At 57.3% G+C, this 23971-nt stretch overlaps 2 protein-coding genes across 5 annotated transcripts in view; both read right to left on the reverse strand.

Moving 5' to 3' along the window:
• EP400 (E1A binding protein p400) overlaps positions 1–8537 on the reverse strand; it is a 98783-nt gene extending 90246 nt beyond the window's left edge. The window contains exon 1 of one of the 2 annotated variants that reach the window (XM_045041966.1): positions 8399–8537. The gene's annotated coding sequence lies outside the window, so the exon portion shown is untranslated. The remainder of the gene's footprint in view (positions 1–8398) is intronic. The other variant, XM_045041968.1, reaches the window with a different exon arrangement.
• Positions 8538–13577: 5040 nt separating this feature from the next.
• PUS1 (pseudouridine synthase 1) lies at positions 13578–23207 on the reverse strand. Of its 3 annotated transcripts, none has more exons than XM_045041690.1 (7): positions 23103–23207; positions 22546–22765; positions 21462–21599; positions 17821–17923; positions 16205–16258; positions 15063–15754; positions 13578–13842 (listed from the first exon to the last, which is right to left on the reverse strand). In XM_045041690.1, exons 2-7 carry the CDS (start codon positions 22753–22755, stop codon positions 13813–13815), a joined length of 1227 nt encoding a protein of 408 aa, XP_044897625.1. In that variant the 5' UTR covers positions 22756–22765; positions 23103–23207; the 3' UTR covers positions 13578–13812. The 3 variants fall into 3 exon arrangements, with proteins under 3 accessions (XP_044897625.1, XP_044897624.1, XP_023097021.1); XM_045041689.1 differs by lacking the exon at positions 23103–23207 and adding an exon at positions 22855–23013; XM_023241253.2 differs by lacking the exons at positions 16205–16258; positions 23103–23207 and adding an exon at positions 22855–23012.
• Positions 23208–23971: the final 764 nt, after the last annotated feature.

Raw genomic sequence — 23971 nt, forward strand, 5'->3', positions numbered from 1 at the left:
TTTTTCTTGAAAAACATCTTTCCTAGTCCTGTTCATTACAACAGTCTACAAGCACTGACGTCCCATAAACATCTGCTCACGTAAAACAGGTACTCGTGAAGAATAAGCCAGAAATGAAGGAGGCTGATGACCTGCCGAGGGTGGTGTAGACAGAGTGACAGGCAGTAGAGACAACGACACTCCTATGCACACCATCTTGTATCACTTTGATTTTCAGAATCACGTGAAAGAGTCACATCTTCAAAAAGCAAAATTAAATCAACAAAGACGAAGAACTCCCTAAAAGCCAATACAAACAGAAACAACAATGGAACTCTAGAAAGGACAACACAGTCACCAATGGAAAAGGGAAGGCAGGGGACAATGGAACAACTCCGTGCTGCTGGACGAGAACCAGGAGTCAGTATAAACACGGCTTTTCCCCTTAAAACACATCTAGTTCTGCTACCGAAATGGCCCACAAGCAAGGACACCCTTGAAGAATGGAGGACCCTAGGGGCAGGGGGGCAGGACACGATGACACGCAACACCAGCAAGCAGGCAGCAGCCTCCACAGAAGACAAAGGGTAAAAGGGCTAGGAGATTTTAGGACAGGGGCTCCTGACTGTTTTAACCTTATCCATCTTTGAAAGAGTAGTCAGGGGCGCCTGGGTGGCTCAGTCGGTTGGGCGTCCGACTTCAGCCAGGTCACGATCTCGCGGTCCGTGAGTTCGAGCCCCGCGTCGGGCTCTGGGCTGATGGCTCAGAGCCTGGAGCCTGTTTCCGATTCTGTGTCTCCCTCTCTCTCTGCTCCTCCCCCGTTCATGCTCTGTCTCTCTCTGTCCCCAAAAAAGAAAAAAAAAGATTTGAAAGAGTAGTCAGACCTTCACTTAATACTATTTGAATTTCAAACTAAGGTTAACGTTGAGAATAAAAACAAATCGAGGCAAAAAAGATTAACTAAAGCTGCTCCTTTCACCGCAGCCTCTCTACAAACAGAGAAGCTGATATGCACCCAACCCCCACTCCTAAAAACCAGCGGGGGGGGGGGGGGGAGCCGAGCAGGCAGCCACAAGTGGGTTAAGAAAGAGCAGGGTGAGGGGCGCCTGGGTGGCTCAGTCGGTTAAGTGTCCGACTTCGGCTCAGGTCATGATCTCGCGGTCCGTGAGTTCGAGCCCCGCGTCGGGCTCTGGGCTGATGGCTCGGAGCCTGAAGCCTGTTTCGGATTCTGTGTCTCCCTCTCTCTGACTCTCCCCTGTTCATGCCCTGTCTCTGTCTCAAAAATAAATAAACATTAAAAAAAAAAAAAAAAAAAGAGCAGGGTGAGGGGCGCCTAGGTGGCTCTGTCGGTTGAGCGCCTGACTTTCAGGCTGTGATCTCATAGTTTGTGAGTTCGAGCCCCGTGTCGGGCTCTGTGCTGACAGCACGGAGCCTGGAGCCTGCTTTGGATTCTGTGTCTCCCTCTCTCTCTGCCCCATCTCCACTCATGCTCTGTCTCTCTCGGTCCTAAAAATAAAATAAAAACATTAAAAAAATTTTTGTTTAAAAGAAAGAGCAGGGTGGGGGTGCCTGGGGGGCTCAGTCAGTCAAGTGTCCAAGTCTTGGTTTCGGCTCAGCTCATGACCTCATGGTTCGTCAGTTCAAGCCCCACGCCAGGCTCTGTGCTGACAGCACAGAGCCTGCCTGGGATTCTCTCTCTCTCTCCCTGTCTCCCTGCCCCTCTTCTGCTCTGTCTCTCAAAATACATAAACTTAAAGAAAAAAAAAAAAAGAAAGACTGGGGTGGGGGTGCCTGGGGGGGCTCAGTCGGTTAAGTGTCTGACTCTTGATCTTGGCTCAGGTCATGATCTCACCATTCGTGAGTTCAAGCCCTGCGTCAGGCTCTGCACTGACAATGCTAGCCTGCTTGGGATTCATTCTCTCTCTCTCTCTCTCTCTCTCTCTCTCTCTCTCTCTCTCTCTCTAAGTAAATATGAGAAAGAAAAAAAAAAAAAAAAGAATTAAAGAGAAAAAAAAAGACCGGGTGAAGAAGGATGCTGGGGCTCCGGGTGAGCTGTGCCCCCACAGGCCGGGACAGGAACTCCTTCGGTGCGAGCCAGATCGGATCTGAGGCCTGGGAGATCCAAGCACCACCACATTGCAGTTCTGTGAGGAAGCAGCTTAAGGAGAGCCAGGGCCAGGATGAAGACCGAACCCCAACCCACGGTAGCAGCAGCTATGCCACAAGGACCTTCCACAAACACCCATTTGCAGCCACGTGAAACCTCCCTCTTCTCCCAAGAAAGCACTGCCACGCTCCATAACGTCCTTCTGCAGAGAGTGCCCCCTGCTCCCTGCTCCCCCAGGAAAAGTGCTTTCTAGCAGGTGGCTAGTACTCCCCTAAGTAACCTGGTAAACACCAAAAACAAGGCGGGGGGGGGGCACCTGGGTGGCGCAGTTCAGCATCCAACTTCGGCTCAGGTCATGATCTCACGGTTCATGGGTTCGAGCCCCATGTCAGACTGCGCCAAACAGCTCACAGCCTGGATCCTGCTTCAGATTCTCTCTCTCTCTCTCTCTCTCTCTCTCTCTCTCTCTCTCTCTCTGCCCCTCCCCTGCTTGCGCTCTCTCTTAAAAATAAATATAAAAAAAACAAAAACAAAGAATATAGCAGGCAACACTGGGGAAGCTAAAAAAAAAAAAAAAAGGAGGGGGTGAGGCTTAAACATAGTAGACACTGCTTTTATTTCCCTTGAAATGCTTCCCAAAACTTTAAAAGGCAGATGGATGGACGGACGAGTGACAAAGCACACACAGAAAAATGTTAACAGAAACTAGGTCATGGGTATGTTGGTAGTTTACTGTATAATCCTCTCAGCCTCCGTGTTTCTTTGAAATTTTCACAGTAAAATATTACAGGAAAAAATCAAGGGCTGTAACCGGAGTCCCAGACACTAACAAAGCATTCACTCTTTCTGGCCCTGATCAGAGCCGATGATGAAGGCTCCATACTCATTCCTAAGGTATGTGAATTCCAAATGTCATAAAGCAGGCTAAACAGCGTTTTAAAACAACGTGGCATTCCCTGCGTCGTGTCGCAGTGCCACAGCGCGGAAACGGGGACCGAGACCTCCATGTCCCTTCTAACTTAACAGGCCAGGACGCCAAGGGTCTCCAGTCGTGGCAGTGGCGGAGGTCCTTCCCCTGACGGAGCACAGAGCTCCGTGCTCCCCAGGCAGACAGGATCCAGCTCAGCTTGAGAGGAAAAGTCCGGGACAAACTGAAGAAGTCCTTCCCCTCACAAGTCACAAAGGTGCGAGCCCCCGCCTCACCGTACTGCCGTCGTTTCTCAATCTTTTACCCACAGCCCCTGAAGGCCCTGCTTAGACATTTCTCTCTGAATCCCCCCACACCCCCTGTGAAATTTTAATCCCGCAGCCACAGCACATATCCACTGAAGCGCCTGACCCTATGTGAGGCCTAAACCACTGTCCCAATATTTTTTTCACCCTCCTCCCAAGCACCCATTTTCAGTCCCTGGTGAGAAACACCGCCCTCAGGTATACCGTGATCCCGCTTCTAATGCACAGAAGGAAACCCGGAGGAACGGACACCCGATCAGTTCGTTCTGGGGAGGACGTCGAGAACGGGGAGAAAGAGCGAAGGGGAACTCTGTCAACCCGTGAGAGATTCCGTGCCGCGTGAACGCCACACAACGTGAATTACGCACTGCCTGTACTAGAGGACTAGCCGCAACCCGAACACCCTTCAGCAGGGGAGTGGCTCAAGTGCGGCCACACCACTCAGCAACGGAGGAAAGCAGCTCTGGGACAGGCAGAACCCGGATGAAGCGCAGACGCACGACGCGCCAAGAGAGAAGCCAGACTCGAGAGCGTCCACACTGCCAGCCCAGGAAGGACAGACATCAGTGGCTGCTGAGGGCTCGTGGGAGGAGCTGGGTAGGCTGGCAGCGCTGGGGACCTGTCTGGGGTGAAGACATTGTTGTGGCTCTTGACTATTATGGAAATGACACCACATCTGTCAAAATTCTCAGAAAGCCAAGTGAAATGGCCGTGAGGTTATGCGAAGACCTTCCCTCCCGCTCAGTACATAAGTGATTTTAAAAATGTATTTCTACCCTAATGCACCAAAACAAGATAAAAGTTTCCACTGACCAGAAATAAAGCAGCAATCACAGTGGGCGGGGCTGAGAATACAGGCCGGAAGGACACTCAGCCCAGAAGAAAACACTTGAGGCCCAGACCTCGGCCCCTGAAGGCAGCGGGCACCCGGTCCCTCTCCAGGAGGCTGAGGAGCAGAGCCAGGCTCCCTGAGGAACATGCTGCTCTCCCACCTGTAAAAAGGCTCGGCTGCCTCTTGCCGCTGCAGCCAAAACCTGAGGAAGGAAACAGGCCAGGCGAGACCCCGTCTCTGGGACTGCAGAGCCTCGGGCACCGGAAGAGCCGGACGAGTGGCGGACCCCAGAGGCCCCGCTGGGCAGCCACAAACCCCCTGACAGAGAAGGAAAGCTTCCCTCCCGTGCAAGAGCAGGGACGTAAAAGTGGGGGTAGGGGGATGGACAGAGAGAATTCACTTCCCGCACACAGAACAGGCCCCACGGACGACGCCACGGGCGGCCGGACGTTCAACCTCAGTTGAATGCAGGGTCAGGTGACAGACTCTCTCCTTGAACGCCCCAAGCCCCCCCACCTCCCACCTGACTCTCTCCCCCTCCTCTCTCCCTGCATCAAGCGTCACCTCCTGCGTGTGTCTGTCCCTCTTGGAAGAGCCAGTTTCCCTCTTCTGAGCATGTGAATTCTATTCCTCGGCATCCCCTGGAATCCTTCGTTACCCCCATATGCCTAGTTCCTGCCAAATCCTCCTGCTTTAGAGAAAAATTTGTTCATCACTATGTTTACTCAATAAATATTACACACTTACTCCAAACACTATTTGAATCACTGGGGGTACAAGAGTGAGCACAGTGTCGTTCCTGCCCCCAGAAGGGGGACAGGCGACACGCAAAGCTGTAACGGGCAGACAAGCACAACAGCAAAGCTGTGGCAAGGTAAGGGACAGAGACAGCGAGTGACGTGGGCAAGGTGCGGAGTCCCACAGAAGCCTGTCTGAAGAGGGGCTTCTGAAAAGAAAGAGTCAGACCACGTAAGGGCCTGACGTTCCACACAGGGCCAGGGCATGCCCGGGTCCGGAGCCAGGTGTGGCTGGGCCAGGAGACAAGGAGTAAGGTGCGGGGGACATGAAGTAGCAGTAAGGACCTGGTCACCAGGTACTTCATAAACTGCCCGGAGAACTTCTGGCTTTTTTTCCTGAGGGAGACGGGAAACCACGGGGAGCTTCAAGAAAAGAGATGCACAGTCTGACTCCTGTTTTGTCTTGTCTTGATGTTTATTTTTTGAGAGAGAGACACAGAGACGGCACACGTGAGCAGGGGAGGGGCAGAGAGAGGACAATGGTGGATCCCAAGCAGGCTCCACGCTGCCAACAGAGAGCCCGATGTGGGCGGGGCTCGAACTCACCAACCAAGAGATCATGACCCGAGCCGGAGTCTAACGCTTCACCGACCGGGCCACCCAGACGCCCCTGATTTGTTTTTAAAACGTCACTCGGGGAGCCTGGGTGGCCCGGTCGGTGAAGCGCTGGACTCTGGCTCAGGTCATGATCTCTCGGTTCATGAGTCTGAGCCCTGTGTCCGGCTCTTCACCTGAAGGCGTGGAGCCTGCTTGGGATTCTCTCTCTCCCTCTCTCACAGCACGTGCGCGTTCTCTCTCTCTCTAAAATAAATAAACAGGGGCACCTGGGTGGCTTAGTCGGTTAAATGCCCGACTTCGGCTCAGGTCACGATCTTCTGGTTCACGAGTGAGAGCCCCGCGTCGGGCTCTGTGCTGACAGCTCGGAGCCTGGAGCCTGTTTCAGATTCTGTGTCTCCCTGTCTAACTGCCCCTCCCCCTCTGTCTGTCTGTCCCTTTCTCAAAAATAAACATTAAAAAAAATTAAAATTAAGTCAGATAAACATAAAAAGAAAACAAAATAAAAACGTCACCCAGCTGCTTTGCTGAAATTGCAGTGCAGAACAGCTCAGGTGAGCAGGTAAAGCAGGGAGGAGAATAACCCAGGTAAGAGAGGGGGGACTGTGGCCAAGAAGGCAGTGGGGGGCAGCCAGGTTTGAATTCTACTTTGAAAGTGCTGACAGATCACATTTAGGATGTGCAAGAGAAACAAATCACGCCAGAGGCCTGAGCTGAGGAACCACAAATGTGGAGCTGCCTCCAAATGAAACGCCACAGCGTGTCAGCGGCAGGTTCCACCCAAGTGCAAGTGTGGCGTGGAACTCGGCTCGGGAAGATCCAGGCAGGACCTCCACGTTCAGGAGATGCTGGCGTGGGACCTACAGCCGTGACACAGGGATCGCCTGGCCGTACAGACCAGCGAGGAGGCCTGGGGACTGCCCTGAGGCGTTACAACATTTAAAATGAGGCAGATGGGAAGGAGCCAGCAGAGCGACTGGAGGCGGCGACTGGAGGCGGCGCCCCGCCAGGTAGGAGAACCAGCAGGGTGGCGTCTCAGCGCCACCAGGAGACAGAGTTTGGAGGAAGCCAAGGGCAGCCGGGTCAAAGGCTGTCCACAGGGGCCTTGGCAACGCAACAGCTCGGGTGACCCCAACAGGAGCGCTTTCAGAGGAGAGGTGGGACCAAAAGCTTCAGTGAACTTGGTTCAAGACAAATGAGGAGAGAAAATGGTGACAGGAAGGACAGGATTTTTTCTAAATCTGGCGTAAGAGGAAACTAAGACCTAGAAACGGTGGCTGGAAGATTTGTATATCGTGACAAAATACGCCGGAGCAAAGATAAACTCAAGACAAGACAACATCAGAGCCGTGGCCTAGAGCACACAAGCCAGGGTGCATCCGACACGAGAGAGCAAATAACGGCCCGTGAACACTACAGCGCCACCAGCAGCGAGCACGGGAGGGAACACTGTGTCATCACCCTGTGTTTATAAAAGCACATAAAATTGCATTATACAATCTTACTAAAAAAAATTACACGGACAGAACAAAGTGCCATTAAAAAAACATCAATTGTGCTTATCTTTAGGTGGCCGAATAATTCAGTTTCAAAATATATTTTTACATTTGCTGCAACCGTTCAGAGAGCATATTTGTTTTATTGGCTCCACTCAAAAAAGTTACCAAAACCATTCTATTGCATGTGTCACTTCAAAAACCAATCAGAAAATACAGAAAGACTCAAACACCTACAACAGCAGGGATGGGCACCCACTAGCATTGGCTGTACCCTTCTTCTCTACTGATCAGGTGACATCTGAGTCGAGACGGAGGGCTCCAGATCTCTGTGGAAAAGTGCTCAGGCACAGGGGATAACCAGCGCAAAGGCCTGGTGGTAAGAAGGCTGAGCCATCTGAGGAGCCCAAGTGAGCTGGCTACACAGTGGAGCCTCGAACATTCCGACTACGCTAGTGCGCAGAGCGCAGCCGCGTCCAAACGAGCTGGGTTTGCATCGGCCCGGGTGTCCCCCACAGAAGGACTCGAACAAGTCACTTTCCCTCTGCACCTGTTCCCACATTCGTGAAGGAGGGACGCCTCGCGCAGGAGGACCTGTGCACCGGGGAATGCCTATCCTTGTTGAGTATGTCGGACGCGGAGACTCCAGAACCACACAAAATTCGAGCCAAGCCGACAGCTAACTGAGACCACGCGAGACCCCGCGGCCTGCCTGCAGTGAGGGCTGGAGAGCCGCCCCGCCTGGCACCCGGGTCTCTGAGCCGCGCCAGTGCTTCCTCCACCCTCACGGCGTCCCCCACCCACTCGGGCGCCCCGTCAGCGCGAGCGCCGTCTCTGCGCCAGCGCCCCCTAATTCGCCCTGGCGCCCCATCACGGCGGGCCACATCTCTGCGCCGGCGCCCCCCAACTCGCCCGGGCGCCCAGTCACCTCAGGCCGCATCTTTGCACCAGCGCCCCATCACGGCGGGCCACCTCCCTGCGCCAGCGCCGCCACCCGCCTCTGAGCCCCCTCCCCACCCCTTCCCCGGCGCCCCGTCACCGCGGGCCCCATCTCTGCGCCGCGCCAGCGCCCCCCACCCACCCTGGCGCCCCGTCACCGCGGGCCGCGTCTCCGCGCCGCACCAACGCTCCCTCACACACCCCCGCCAGGCCCGACTCCCGGCGCCCCTCCCCCGGCGATCCCGTCTCCGCGTATCGCGTCTCTGCGCCAAACCAGTGCCACCTCCACCCCCGGCGCCCCCGCGCCAGCGCCCCCCAACTCCCGGCAGCTCCCCCCAACCCCGGCGCGCCCCCGACTACACGCCCCTGGCGGGGGAGGGCTCTAAGAAGGCCGGGCGCGAACCGCAAGACTCCCGACCCCGACCCCCACCGTCCCCCGTCACGCCGCGGCCTCACCTACCCGAGGCTGGACCGCACTCCGGCCGCGTCCGGCTGAGGCCTGGGGGCGGCGGTCGAGGCGGCGCCGCTCCGCTAGGCGCATCCGGGACCGCGGGAGGAGGAAGCGGCGGCGCGCCCGCTACGGCGAGCCGGAAGTGACGTCGCACGGAGGGAGGCGACGAGACGGCCAGAGGGCTAGAGCGGCCGGGAGAGGGGCGGGCCGACGGGCCGTTGGCGGACCGGCGTGGCGCACAGCCGTCGCTTCGGCCTCCGAGGGTGGGCGGGGCTAGAGCGGCGTCCCCAGACCCCGCGTCGTGAGAACCAAGACGCTGGCGGCTTCCACAGGCTGTTGAGAAGGGACGCTACATCGCAGGGGTCAGAATATTTGCAAAGCATACACCTGATAAGCGAGTTGGATCCAAAACAGACAGGGAGCTCACAACTCAAGCAATCAACAAACAAACGACTTTTAAAGAGCTTGTTTGTGGGGCACCTGGATGGCTCGGTGGGTTGACACCCCGACTCTTGATTTCCGTTCAGGTTGTGATCTCATGGTCGTGAGATTGAGCCCTCCGTCTGACTCCGCACTGACAGCTGCTTGGGATTCTCTCTCTCTCTCTCTGTCTCTCTCTCTCTCTCTCAAAAAATTGAACTTAAAAAAAAATTTTAAAGTTTCTTTCTTTGCATTTTAATTAGCTTATTGACTACATCTGTGTCTCATACCATTTTTTTAATGTAATTTATTGTCAAGTTAGCTAACAGTTTATTTTTAACTAAGTTCTGCACCCAGTGAGGGGCTCCAACCCACAACCCCGAGACCAGGACCGGAGCCAGCCAGGCATCCCGGGACAAAGGATTTTTAAGCAGGCGAAAGACTTGAGTGGATATGTCTCAAAAGAACAGACTCCTCACTCAACATCATCCAGACCAAAACCCCTTCTTTTGCTAAGACGACCTGGAAAAAGTAAGTGCTGGCGAGGATGTGCAGGAATTGGGACCCTCAGACGCTGCTGGCGGGGATCTCAAACGATACGGCTTCTGTGGAAGACAGTTTGGCACCCCTCCAAGTTAAAGACAGAGCTGACATATGACCCAGCTGTTCCACTCCCTTAGCGTATAGCCAAGAAAGTTAACAACACATGTCCACACAAAAACATGCACACAAATACTCTTAATGTTACTCACTACAGCCAAGAAATGGAAACAACCCAAATGAATGGATAAAATGTGGCCGTGTCCATACAATGGATTGTTACTCAGCCAATTAAAGGGAGCAGATATCTAGCACACCTGCTACAACATAGATGAACCTTGAAAGCAGTACCCAGTGAAAGAATCTAGACGTGGAAGGCCACATATCGTGTCATTCCATTGATATAAAATGTGCAGAGGTGCCTGGGTGGCTCAGTCAGTTAAGCATCCGACTTCGGCTCAGGTCATGATCTCACGGTTTGTGGGTTCAAGCCCCACCTTGGGCTCTGTGCTGTCGGCTGGAGCCTGGAGCCTGCATCAGACTCTGTGTCTCTCTCTCTCTGTCCCACCCCTGCTCGTGCTCTGTCTCTTTCTCTCTCAAGAATAAACATTAAAAAAAATTTTTTTTCATGTGCAGAACGGGAAAATCCACAGAGGTGGAAAGTAGGTTAGTGGTGGCGGCAGGCTGAGGAGAGGCGGTGGGGGGTGACTGCAACCGGCCGTGCGATTTCCTTTTGGGGTTGATGAAAATGTTGTGAAATTAAGTAGCGCCGATGGTTGCACAATTTTGTGAATTTACTAAAAACTGCTGAACTGTGTACTTTGAAAGGATGCATGTATGGTATGTGAATTATATCTCAATAAAAAATTCATTTACAAAAATGAAGGCCAAAGCAGTAAATTCCCCGGGCAAAGTGCAGGTGCAAAGGCCCTCTGGTGTTAAACTAAAAATCCTTAGAAGAAACAAAACTAAAATCTGGCTATAAAAAGGAGACAAGAGGGGCATCTGAGCAGCTCAGTCGGTTGAGTGTCCGACTTTTCAGCTTGGGTCATGATCTCTTGGTTCATGAGTTCGAGCTCCGTGTCAGGCTCTGTGCTGACAGTACAAAGCCTGCTTGGGATTCTCTGTCTCTCTCGCAGACCCTCCCCTGCTCTCTCTCAAAATAAATATTTAAAAAATAACAAAAAGGAGACAAGAGTGGGCAGCTGCACTTACCAGTTGTTCCAGAATCACATGGAAAAGAACAGCTTCCTTCAGATTGAATTGCCTGGGTGGGGACTGGCTCTTTTTTTTTTTTTTTAAATTTTTATTTATTTTTACATTTATTTATTTTTGACAGAGAGCGAGCAATAGTTGGGGAGGAATAGAGAGAGGGAGACACAGAATCCGAAGCGGGCTCCAGGCTTTGAGCTGTCAGCACAGAGCCCCACGCGGGGCTCCAACTCACAAACTGTGAGATCATGACCTGAGACGAAGTCCGACGCTTAACTGACTGAGCCACCCAGGGGCCCCGGGGACTGGCTCTTTTAACCTTCAGAAGGCTCTCCTGCTTGGTGAGGCTGGAAACTTACAACGTACCTGCCACAATCCCCCACCGCCAGAGTCCCGGCGGAGTTAGCCCCCTTCTGTTGCCGCATCTGTGTGACACTGGAGGTAGAAGGGAGGTGACCACGTCCCTCCCGCTGCTCCTGGCCGTACTTGCTACCTGACAGCAGGGCTGTAGAACTTGGGTCTCCCCTGCAAGGGAGGCCCAGTGGTGGGTTGCCTTCAACTTGGAGCCGTGGACAGTGGTGACTTCTTGACATGAACCCCTCATCCTGGGCCAAAGCTCTGGGCAGCTTGTCAGCAGCTCCACGTGTGTGGCCGTGGGCCGGGAGCTCTGGGAACTCCTTTGCCCCCACCTCCAGAGGGAGCATGAGGAAAAGGTGCCTCAGTGGGTCAGTTCCGTATTGTTCTGGAAACCGTTCCAGACCTGGTCCAGTACAATCCAGGTCCTTGAGCCTCCCACCTTACCCCCCGGTCTGTAAGCTCCAAATTTCCTGTACAGAAAGTCTACAGAACCAGAGCATAACACCCTCCCCTCCAGAAACCCGTGTGCAGTCTTGATACGGCTGAAATGGCTTCCCAACGTGTCCCAGGTGGCTGACTCGTGTGCACACCCCACATGCTGGCCAACGGGGGATCTAGCAGGCGGCTGGGATCCTCCCTCATCCAGGGGCCAGGCCAGGGAAAGGAGGTGCGGGTTCTTGCCTTCCTGCGTCCTTGGGATAACACCGCTTTCCTGCTTGAATCTGAATGCTGGCATCTGATACCCCAACCATGCAGATTCTGACCTTAGCTTCCTGGGGCCTCCCACGCTCAGGGATCATGCAACCCAGTCAGAGGCTCGCCCCAAGGTCAGGCTTGCTCCCCTGAGGTTCTGGAGGAGGAGCAGAGGGCAGCTCCTGTCATGTGATATTGGCAGGGATCCAATGTCAAACACCTTCCATGGAGGGCAAGAGCTATCAAAACCAAGTGGCCATCAGAGACCCATCAGACCACTGATTCTGCATCTGGGGATACTCGCATGTGGACAAGGAGGTACAGCGATGCCCGGACAAACGCCCGGCAGCAGGCTGGAGACCGGGGCCGTCTACAAGATGAGCCACCAGCAAGGACCACGCAGACGCTCATGTCTCTGAAACCACGCTATGTCGAGGTGAGAGTTCAGTGTGCCTTGTAAGCCTTCATCGGTGTGAAGAGAGGGGTCAGAGGGGCTCACACATGCAGAGCTCTCTGGGAGGAGCCACGGCAACCACTATGAGCAGGGGCCCTGCAGAGGCCCTGGGAATGAGGGACCAAAGGCAGCCGCTCTCCTCTGCACTGCTGCCCCAAGTGTATGGATTACTTTAAAATACCACGTACCCATGAGTCCTCCAAGGTGGTTTAAATGGGTCACCCACTAATTACCTGCAGTCACAACTGGGAGTTATCTTCTCTAGTGGTTTGATCTTCCAACCAAGACCTCGTGTCCTTTCACAGGAGAACCCAAGGTCCCAGTAGCTACTCGGCTAATTTCTGCCCCCAGAAATGACTTAGTAGAGAACCCTGGCTATCACAGGGGACATTAACGTGCCTAAAACCAACCTCCAGACGTCCTCCAAACCCACCTTCCCCGGGGGCTCCATCTGTCAATCGCCCCAGCTCATCAGTGCTCAAACTAAGCTCAAGTCAGCCCCAAATCCTCCCTTCTGTGCTCACCTCCATCCACCTGGCAGCAGGAGGCCCAACTACTTTCCTGGCCCCACACACACCTCACTCACCCTCTGCACATGGCCGCCCCAGGTCACCACCAACATCCTCAAAGGTCTTCCCGATCCTACTAGAACTACCCCACCTATTAACCCTCAAGAAGACCTCAAGAATATCTGCCCAGCCCCCCTGTGCGCACAAGTATGCCCATGCACACACCCCACACATCACAGGCATGCACACATCTCATGGGCACACGGGCGCCACGTGCACACACTCAAGCACGCAATCACGTGTGCACGCACGGGAGTGCACACGCATCACACGCAGGCACACATCACGTGCACACGGGCACCACACGCGCACACACAAGCACACAATCACACGTGCATGCACAGGGGCGCACACGCGTCATATACATGCACACATTCAATGTACACACAGGCACCACGCACACAATCACTTGTGCATACATACACAGGGGTACACACGCATCGTATGCACGCACATACACAAGCATGCACATACAAAACGCACCCCTCCGCCACGCAAACTGTTCCAGACTTGCCAATTGCCCACCCGTCACCTGATCCCCCTCTTCTTGCTAACAGGTCACTTGTGTTCCGTGCCATGTTGCACACCACTGGGTAAAATGCATCCCCCAGTGTCCCTCGCAGTTAGACCAGCCTGTGTGATGCGCTCTTGACCAACGAGAGAAAAGGCTACTGGTGGGCCTTTTGCCAGGAACACTCCTGGAGGGGCCGCCCTGTCCCTCTTCTGTCCCAGTCCCCCCAGCAGGAGCGTGAGCAGCACTGGGGTGGACGTGACCACCCCAGGGCTACCTGCCCGGCTTCTCTGGCACCGCCGCACTGCCCAGCTCCGTCCCAAGGGCCCGGCGCGGGTCCGGGCTCCGCTTGCCAGCGTCATACTCTGTCCCTTTACAGCACACGGCACTGCCTCTCCGGACGCAAAACACATAGAAACGTAAAACAAGGGGTGCCTTAGGCAAAGTTTGTACTTATTTAATAAGAAAACTGCTTCATTAAAAAAATAGTGTCTTTCCGTGCTGAGGTGTGAGCGGTTACTGCACGAGCTGGAAACAGAGTCGCGACAGGTCCTGCCGGCGACGGAACCCAACCTGACGCAGGTCTCGGGACCCTGAGGCTGCGGGGCCGCGGCGCGGCTCCCTGGGTCGGCGAGGATGGCCCTGCACCCGTGGGCCGGCCGCCACCTCAGTCGCTGTCTCCCAGGGGGCTGGGTGCCTGCGGAACAAGAGCAAAAGTGGGGATGGGGCGGGGCGGTCCGCGGGGACACACCACACCAGGGCCCCTCCCCCCGCCTGCCCTGTCGGGGAGGAGCGCCAACATGTCCTTGCCTGTCTGCCTGGGGGCGGGGGACCCAGGGGAACAAGGGACGGGATGTGGAAGGTCTCTCTCAAGGTGTCTAGCCAGCCAGCAGCCCAAGGTGGTTCCAGCAATGGCGAGCAGAGGGCGGCCCCAGCACCCCCCCCATCAGATCTGTGCATGCGCCGCCTCCTACCCCACCCCCACCCCCTGCCAAATTAGAGTGGCAATTTTCACTTAAAATTCCAGAATGCCACTTTCTCTTGGAAAAACTTGGGACTCTCCCGACGTGGCCCTCCCCGCCCCTCCTCACATGACCCTCCCGCACAACGTGGCCCTCTCCCAGAGATGGCCCACCGCCCCCCCACCCGAAGTGGCGCTCTCTGGTGGCTGGGAGACGGAACAGGGGCGCTCCTGCCGGCCAGCATCCACCGATCCCCATCGCCGCGCAGACACCGCTGCCACTTGTGACCCCACCTGCACACCTGCTCTTCCACACCTGGCCCGCTCGCCTTGCCTACGTCACCCGCGTGCACCAGTTTGCAACCCCAGGCGTGCCGGCAGCAGTGTTTCTGTGGACGCCTAGATGACGGCCCCGAGAACACCGGCTCAGGACCCCTCCCCCCGCAGGGGAGAGACCTAAGGCCGCAGACCCACTAGCTCCAGGGCCTGGAACAGACGCCCCCTCCTAAATGCAGCTGGCAGGGATGAGCCGCCGCCCCCCCCCCCCCCCCAGCCATGGCCCCGGCAGGATCTTGCAGGTGGGACATTCGGGAGCGGGCGTGACAACAGACACGTGCTGAGGACCCAGCAGGGCTCACCCCGACACTTCCGTCTCACCAATGGGAAGGCCAGCCACCAAGCACAGCCTTCGTCCAAAGTCACTAAGCACAGAGCGGGGAGCGGACACCAAGCAACATTTTGGGGTCACCAGCCACCCATTCCAATGCCCCGGCCCTGCTGGTCTGCAGCGGCGTGACCCCGTGACCCCCCCCCCTCCCGGGGCTCAGCTTGCTTGTCTGCATGATGGACACAGGGACACCGGTGCAGAGCAGGCTAGAAGCTCGGCCGAGCTCCTGAAAGGGAAGGCCTGTGGCGGCCCCGGGGCCCCCGCCTCCAGCCCCTGGTCCCCACCCCACCTTGGCGCCCAGGCCGGCTGCCGCGTGGGCGGTGGCGTCGAAGTCATGCACAGGCAGGGTGCCCAGCCACCGGGCCATGGACCGCTCCTGGCGCTCGGTGCTGATGATGGTGGGGTAGATGTGCTGCTCCTTGAACGCCGCGACCCCCGCCTCCTCCTGGGTCCAGTCCAGCGGCTCATGCAGCCCGTCGTTGCCAAAGCGCTGGTTGTACTTGTCGAAGTGCACGCGCTCCAGGACCAGGCCGAGCCCCGGCGCCTTGGGCACGTCCACCTTCGCCTCGCCCCAGCTGCGTTCCAGCAGGCTCTCGGGGGCGTAGCCCTTGATCACGGCCACCACCAGGCCGACCATCTTCCTGATCTGGTGCGTCATGAAGCTCTGGCCCTTCACCTTGATCACCGCGAACTCCATGCCCTCCCGCACGAAAGGCTCCTCGCAGAACATGTCCAGGATGTAGCGCCGAGCGCTGGCCTCCCGGGGCCCCTTCTGCGAGGTGAAGTTGTGGAAGTTGTGCGTGCCCTTGTAGCAGGCGAGGAGCGCGTTCACCCGCCGCAGCGTGTCCGCGCTCAGCCGGTAGCTCTCGTCCTGCACGTCGTGGTCCTTGTGGGCGAAGGCGAACGTGGGCAGCATGTACAGGTAGGTCCTGGCGTCACACTTGTTCTTGGAGTTGAAGCCGCCCGTGACCCTCTTCAGTCCTTGAGGGGAGAAGGGGCAAATGAGGACCACACTTCCCGACAAGCGTCTGGACCGCACACGGACCGACTTCCACGCACAAGCCTGCACCCACCCAGCGTGCAACCTCACAGCCACGCACGCACACGCACACGCACACACACACACACACTCATCAAAAGCACAGGCATGTGTTAAAACCCAGGGCTCGTCAAGATGCAGGGGGCTCATCTCCACAGGACGCACAACACTGCAGCTGGGAAGCGTGGCGCGACCCGAAACCACCCCTTACGAGAGGTTGGTTCTGTGCGAAGACACTGAGGCAGCAGCACGTTTAACAGCAAAAACAAACAAACAGAGAAAACTTAGAAAGCCCAGCCACAGAAAAACGGATCCAGGATGCTGTGGAACGATCGTGGGGTGAAGCAGTGGGCAGCCCCTGAAGACGAGGAGGGCAGGTCTGTGGGAGACACCTGTCCCGCGGGGGAGCCAGCGCGTTCTTGGTCGTGTCTGCGTGGCTGTTGTATCTGCTCGGGGGAAGGTTTTCTTTTAACGTTTATTTATTATTTTTGAGAGACAAAGAGACAGAGCGTGAGCGGGGGAGGGGCAGAGAGAGAGGGAAGCACAGAATCCAAAGCAGGCTCCAGGCTCCGAGCTGCCCACAGAGCCCGATGCGGGGCTTGAACCCATGAACCGTGAGATCATGACCCGAGTGGAAGTCGGACACTCAACCAACTGAGCCACCCAGGTGCCCCGCTCCGGGGGGAATTTGAGTTACAAATTCACGGTCGTCCACACCAAGCATCGCCAAGCTGCACTGTGCACAGGGCCGCCCCGTGTGTGATGCCACGCAGGGAGTGCTGACCGCTGAGCTGACCGACGGGACGCGGTGTTTGTTTTAGCGGAACGGGCCCATCTGTGGAAGGCGCCGCAGAGCCTCCCACGGAAGCGCGCTGTTTGAGGCCTCGGGAGGCCTGGTGAGGATGGGCTCCACGAGGTGCCACCCGCAGGAGCGTCTCCTGGGGGCGGAGCGCCGGCCCCCCATGACAAACAAGGGCCCGCTTCGCTAGCACACGCGGGCTCGGCAATCGACGAGTGCTGGGCGCCTCACGCCCAGAGTCTGGTTTGTGCCACAGCTCGCAGCGGCTTTGCCCAAGAGACTCGAGCTCGCCCACACCCCAGGCGTGCTGCCTGATTCCACAGACAGAACCCCACAGCGACAGGAAGCAGAGCGGCAGTGTGGGGCGGGTCTCACCCAAGAAGGTTCCACAGACGTGAGGTACGTCAAAACCTCCCAACTGTACACTTAAACCTGCCGCTGGTCATTCGGCAATTGTACCTCGACTCACCGGTCATTTAGCCGGCTGCACGCAGGGCGGCCGGCACGTCCGGGCAGAGCCATACACGCCCATCGGCGCCAAGCCCAGGGAAAGGACAGGGCCACGCCGCTGTGGTTTTCGGGCTCCACGACAAGTGGGCTGAGGGGAAGCGGCAAGGCAGGCTCGAACACAGACGACACCACGGCCGCTCGGCCTGGGCGCCGGCAGGGGAGGTAGGGCGGGTACAGTCAGGGAGCGCGTGCGGCCGAGACCGAGGTCCCGGGGCCACGCGGCCCCGGCCGTCCAGAGTCTGACAACCACCGCTCTCAGCCCCAAAGCAAGCGCTGAAGAACCACAGCAAGTTACAGCTACCGGGGCAGCCAAGATGATCGTTAATTAAATGGAATTACGAAAAATGTTAGTCCAGAAGAAGAAACAGAAAAAAAGGGGAACCCAGAACAGACACAACAAAGAGAAACAGACAGCGAGTTCTACACCAACCATCCCAGCACCAGGGCGAACGTGAACTGCGCGTGCAGGCCACCGAAGAGCAGAGGATCAGACTAAAAATCCCCACCGGGCTTGTCATAAAAGGGAATAATCGCCCGTTGTAACTTTCCCGAACCTGGACTTGCACGTCCAGTGTTTGGTTAAAGCGAGGCATGTGCAGCAGCACGTGAAGGGTCGTTCCAGGTCTGTCTGCACAGCTGGCCTTCAGGAGGACAGGGAAGCCTGGTGAAACGTCAGGGCCCCGCACGCGCAGCGCTTACCCAGTATCCGAATGTGAGGTGGAAGGTGGCCGTTGATCTTCTCCAAAATGTCATCGATCAGCCACACCTTCAGGGACACGACCTGGCCTGCCGCGGACACGCCCTGCAAAGGAAGCAGAGGGGTCAGGCACCGGCCGGAAGCTGTGGTTTTGGAAAGGACGCTGCACCCACCAAGGGGCCGGCAGCACAGCTGCCCAAACGGTGCGAACGAGTTCCAATCCCCACAAAACCTGCACCGCGTCAGACAAGTAGGAAACACAGTCCCCCTCGGATGGGACCCTAAACTAGGGGAAGAAGAAGATACGATTTAGTCGGGAGACCGCGAGGCAAAGCTAGGAAGATCCGCCAACCTGCTGCAGGCACCTGCGGGCACCCTCGCTCGGGCACGTGGCGGGGGCGGGGGGCTCACGCTCCGGCACACGCACACGCCATCCGCCCCCTCGCCTCACCACAGGGCACTTCCCGTGTCCCCTCCCCACGGGGAGGGCGGCGTGGCACACCAAGGCGCAGGGGGTGCCGACTGGACAGGGAAGGGGTGCCAGCTGCAGAGATGACTGGATCCAGATGTGCAACCCCCCCCCCCCGATGCTGCACTTTCACCGAAAAGCTCTACTGAGAGTCAACGCGGCAGAACTTGCAGGGACAGGGAAGTGGACAGGAGTGCTCCTGGGGGGCGGGTGGGCTCTGGGGTGCTCACCCGAGTGCAGACACCCAGGCGTCCACTCCAGCATCACCCGCTTCGCCGCACGCTGCTGCGTGCACCCGTGGACCCATCACGTTTTCCAAAAAGGCTTACCACACGCGAAGAAACCAACTCTAACAAGCGTAACGTTCCTGTCCAGAACCTTTATCCGAATTGAGCCACGAGAACAATCGGACAAATCCGGATTGAGGACATTCATCAAAACGCCATCACATCAGGAAGGTGCAGGAGGCATTTTAGGTGAAAGGGAGCTCAAAGGCCAGGCCGGGCACGAACCCGGGTTTAGGTGCTGGATCAGGAACAAAACCAATGCAGGTGGGTATTGGTATCCTGTAAGTGTTGGGTTCTCAGGAGCGACAGGTACACTGAGGTGGTGCCCGGGGTGCTGGATTTCAGGGTGAACAATGTCTGCAACTCACTCTCCAAAGGTTCTGTTTAAAGCGGGAAACTGGGGGCGCCTGGGTGGCTCAGTTGGTTAAGCGTCCGACTTCAGCTCAGGTCATGATCTCAAGGTTCAGGAGTTCGAGCCCCGTGTCGGGCTCTGTGCTGACGGCTCAGAACCCGGAGCCTGCGTCTGATTCTGTCTCCTTCTCGCTCACTGCCCCTCTCCCGCTCATGCGCTCTCTCGCTTTCTCTCTCGAAAACAAACTTTAAAAAAATTTTAAATAAATAAATCAAGCAAGCAAGCAAGCAAGCAAACGGGGGGGAAAAAAGGAGGGGCACCCAGTTGGCTCAGCTGGAAGCGCATGGGACTCATGATCTTGGGGTCGGGAGTTCGAGCCCCAGATTAGAGGTAGAGATTGCTTCAAAATAAAAGCTTACGATAAAATAAAGTCTTAAGGAAAAAAAAAAAAGGATGGGAACGAGGGGTGCCTGGGTGGCTCAGTTGACTAAGTGTCTGGCTTTGGCTCAGGTCATGACCTCACGGTTTATGAGTTCGGGCCCCACACTGGACTCTCGCCATTAGCGGGGAGCCTGCTTGGGATCCTGTGTCTCCTCTTTCTGCCCCTCCCCGTGTGCTCTCTTGCAGGGACAGGGAAGTGGACAGGAGTCCAGAGTAAACAAACAAACAAAAAAAAGGGAATGAAAACAGATCGCACTGCTACATTTCTGTATCAGTCACATGCTGACATGAGAACCTTCTGGACGCACTGCTGGGGCAGGAGAGACTGCCAAGGGGTGTGGGCTCCTTTCCAGGGAGATGAGTATCCTGACAGCAGCTGCAGGGGTGTCTGCACCACTCTGCAAACGCACGAGTCCACTGAATCGCACACTTTGAGTAGCCAAACTGTGTGCAGTGAATTGTGTCTCAATGAAGGTACTTATTTAAATATCTGAAATCAGGGGCGCCTGGATGGCTCGGTTGGTTAAACGTCCGACTCTTGATTTCAGGTCAGTTCAGGATCTCAGGGTTTCTGGGATGGAGCCCCGCATCGGGCTCTGTGCTGACAGTGCGGACCCCGCTTGGGATTCTCTCTCTCTCTGCCCCTCCTCTGCTGGCGCGCTCTCAAGACAAATAAGTATTTTTAAAACTATAAAAAAAATAAAAATCTGAAATAGAAACCAACAAGATGTCGTCATTTATTCATCCCAGGGGCCGGAGGCACGAGCGTTGGGATGTTAGTATCAGAAGTTTGGTTTCTTCAGGCTCTCCAAATTGTAAGAGGAAACACACCCGGACAAAGCAGTCTCTAGTAACAGTGGAAATTGAGCACCACGCTCTGAGATGCTCTTTGTCAGCTCGAGCAAATATCTGCTGTTTTCTGCCTTGAAAACAACCAGAGAACCCTAAGTGCAAAAGTTAAAAAGAAGAGGGAAACCATAAGGGAGTCCAGGACCCTGAAATGTTTCTGCATCACCTACAAGAAACGAACCCGCGGCCCCATTTCCGTTTTCCCGTCTGTACAACGGCACCAGTTCCAGGATCCCGCCGGCCTGACGCACAAGCCCGGGGGATCTGGGTACCTCGGGACCCTGGGGGGCGTTATTCAGCAGCTCAGGACCCCGAGCTACCCGTGTCTGTGTCAGACCCGCGGTGACCTCAGGCAGCCACAGAGGCATCTCAGGGCCAGGGTCTCGGAGCAGGTGCAAAAGGCTTGGTGCACACTATGCGTCTCACGTCTACCAGCAAAGAGCTTGGGGTCTGTGCCCTCTGCCCTACCCACCCGCCCTGCACCCCTCCAGTCTCCTTAGGGAACTCCTGCCCGGGCCAGTCCCACGACAGGACAAGACCACCCAGCACAGCTGCCATGCCAGCCGTGACTGAGCCCACGAGAGACACGTGAGCCAATGAGACAACAGAGTGGGACTCAATCTCAGGACTGAGTGGACAGCACCGGGCCACGGCCACTGAGGCTCCCCAGTCCACCAGATGTGGCCAGTGTGGTGGTGATGAGCCACGAGCACAGAGCACCCAGCACATTGCCAAAACGCACACACATGCGCACACACGCAATGGGAACTGTGTTAACTGTACTTATGTTGACCACGTGTTGAAAGAAGGCTATCTTGGAAATACAGACTCAAATAAAACCGACCATTAAAACCGGTTTCACCTGTTTCCTCTCCCCTTTCAGAAAATCTGATGTTACAATCCCACAGGTATTGGCAAGCCTGAGACGTCTGTATCTAAGGCAGACGTTGTGGCCACCATGCCACCCGCAGGGACAAGGAAGGAGGATTCACAAACAGACAGGACACAAACCAAGTGTGGGCAGCAGGGGGCACTGAGGTCCAGCCACACCTGGACTGGAAACACTCCAGAACTTCTCAGTTCCTTCCATTTCGGCACGTCTGGTTTGTGCACCGGTCATTCACAGCCGTGAGTCTTGACAAGGGAGCCGTGAAGCTGTGAAGTCAAGGACAAGCGCGGTCCAGGAGCTTCAGGTGCTTCAGGCGCTGCTCGAACCTGTGGGGGAGGCGCAGAGACGGTGCCTACCTTGTCGGTGCGGGCACACCGCTGGAAGGACATCTTCCTCATATCTTCACCGTGATTTTCAGGAATACAGCCCGACCGGACCAGGGCAGACACCAAATCATCTTCGATGGTCTTGAATTGTGAGGACCCAACGTTCCTCTGAAGAAAAGAATAGAAAAGCAGTTTCTTTCACTCAGTCACTGCCCACAGGTGGGAGCCCTGGGCCCGCGAAGCTCTACACAGGGAGCCTGTGTGCTGTGTCCACACTTGTGGCCCTGGAGGGACACCGCAGTTACTCCCCACCCATGGCAGGTAGGACAGTTACCGGAGGGTACCCACAGTCTCTAGAAACGCTCCACCCCGGGCAGCCAGGTGAAAACAGCCAACAGCAGGGATCACCCGAGACGCTGCTTCCTCCCACCTGGTCAGATCCGAAAACCAGCACCTCTCCTGCTGGAGACCCATCTGTTTGCAGCGGCTGGGTGCAGAGGGACACCCTGTCTTAGCCCCACAGAGAGGCAGGCCTCTGGACACACAGGGAGAAGCGCACCCCAGGACACTGCCAGCCAGGGCTAGACTTGGAATCCTTGGCTCTTCCTCAACCCTGCAGTTCACACGACCAGCCTGCACAACAACCTCCTGGTATTAATGCGTGCTGAGAAAGGACACCCGTGACTTCTAGAAGCTCCGTAATACTGCCCCTCAGATCTTGCCCTAACCAGACTCCAGGGCCCGCAGGACTGTGACATCAAGGAGGTGGCCCTCCTATTCTCACAGAAAAGAGAATTCTGCTTGCCCACAGGCTCTGACCCTCAATGTATCTGGCAAACAAGACAACCGAGTCTTCCAGCCGCCCCCCCCCCCCCCCGCCTATGGATGAGAAAAGGGCACGAAGAGCTTGAATCAATCGCTTGCCCGTGGCCACACGATGGTCAGCGGCAGAGGGGGGCCCTTGGACGCCCGGGAGGTCCGTGAAAGCCCCCCAGCGTGGCATCTCCCAGGGACGGAGCAGGGCTCAGAGCCGCCTGGATTCCAACCGAAATCCTGCCCAAGGGGACTCACCCGACCTGCCTGCCTGTCCCCGGCACACGGCGGCCCCGCACACCTGCATGCCGTGGTAGCCCTTCCCGGAATAGCCCATGAGCAGCACGATCTTCCGCTTGGGCAGCTTCCTGTGCTGCTCCGCGTCCGAGGCGCTCCGGAGCTTCTTCGCCTGCTGCTCCGTTTCCTCCCAGATCCTGGCCCCACCCCGGGCCTTCGGGTCGCGCTCCGGCCGGGCGCCCACGGGTGCGGGGGCCTCCACGTTCCCGGCCATGGGGGGCAAGCTGCAGAGACACGGACGGCGTGAGCGACGCGGCCGCGCGCGGCGGGGCGCAGGCTGGAGACCGGGCCCGGGCGAGCGCGCCGTCATTACCGGAGCAGACGCGGTCCCAGGCTCGGGCTGCACGGTCCGCAGGCTCTCCTCACGGCCCCGGCCGCCGCCCGCACGACTCGGATCGCCATGCGCGACCGGGGGGCGGCGGGGGGCGCGCGCCCGGCCCCGGCCCTCCCCCGGGTCCTCCCCGGCCCTTCCCGCCCGACCCTCCCGCCCCGCCCGGCCGGCTCTCCCTCCGGAGTGCGGGAGGCCGCGGCCACTCTCGCCGGAACCAGAAGGACGCGCACCCGCTCGGCCCCACTCACGGCGCGGCGGAATGAGCCCCAGCCGGACCACGTGGGCGAAGGCGGAAGTGCAACGCGCTGCGGACGGCGACCGGGCGCGGACAAAAGCCCCCCGGGCGGAGCTTAGGCCCGGGGCGGGGCGATGCAGGGCCCGAGGGCGGGGCGAAGCGCGGCGCGCGGCTCCTCGGAGCCTGCAGGTGCCGACAGGTGCTCAGAAGGGCGGGCGCGGACGCTCGGATCCCGGTTGCACCCCTGCCCTAGGGAGCCAGCGCCGCGGGCCCTGCGTTCCCGAGGGGGACCCCAGGGGACCCCAGAGGGCCCCCGCTGAGCCCCTGGCCTAGAGGCTCGCAGCAGCAGTCCTGGTGCGCAGACCAGCGCCTCCTCAGACTTTGCAAGTCTCCCGGATCCGTGGTAGCAGGCGTTTGCTCTGCGCCGGGGCTGGTTCTGGCACAGTCGGGAGCACTTGGGGCATACGTGGGGGGGTGGGGGGGGTGCGGGGAGGGAGCGCAGTCCTCGGGGAAACCTTGAGTAGGGCCCTGTGGGGACGGGGCGGGGGGCTGGAGGCGGTGGCGGAGGTGCCTCATCTCCGGTCCGGGGGGCTCGGGAGGCGGCAGGAAGCGCCTGCGCTGGGTCAGCGAAGAGAAGGACCAGGCGCTCAGTAGCTGTGAAGCTCCCGTTCTAGTGGGGGCACGCACAGTGGAACAACCAATCGGCAAAATAAATAGGGCATCACAAAGTAAAAAGTGTCGTGTGCAAAGCGAACCGTAAGAACCGGCCGCCTGCTCGCAACGTGAGTGAACCTTGAAATGAAATGAAACCCCGCAATGAAAGAAACCGGATGCACACGTCCCCGTAGTTTTGCGGGGCTTAGT

The sequence above is a fragment of the Felis catus genome, chromosome D3 (assembly GCF_018350175.1).
Source record: "Felis catus isolate Fca126 chromosome D3, F.catus_Fca126_mat1.0, whole genome shotgun sequence".
Lineage (NCBI taxonomy): Eukaryota > Metazoa > Chordata > Mammalia > Carnivora > Felidae > Felis > Felis catus.

Bases quoted from the DNA above. Each gene is read 5' to 3' on its own strand.
- PUS1 (XM_045041689.1), bottom strand. From the start codon at position 22,943: ATGGCGATCCGAGTCGTGCGGGCGGCGGCCGGGGCCGTGAGGAGAGCC. The intron at 21,600-22,545 runs GTGTGCGGGGCC...TCTTTTCTTCAG, and splicing joins AGGGCTACCACGGCATGCAG to AGGAACGTTGGGTCCTCACA. The intron at 15,755-16,204 runs GTGTCTCCCACA...TCTCCCCTCAAG, and splicing joins CTGGCTCCCCCGCGGGACAG to GACTGAAGAGGGTCACGGGC.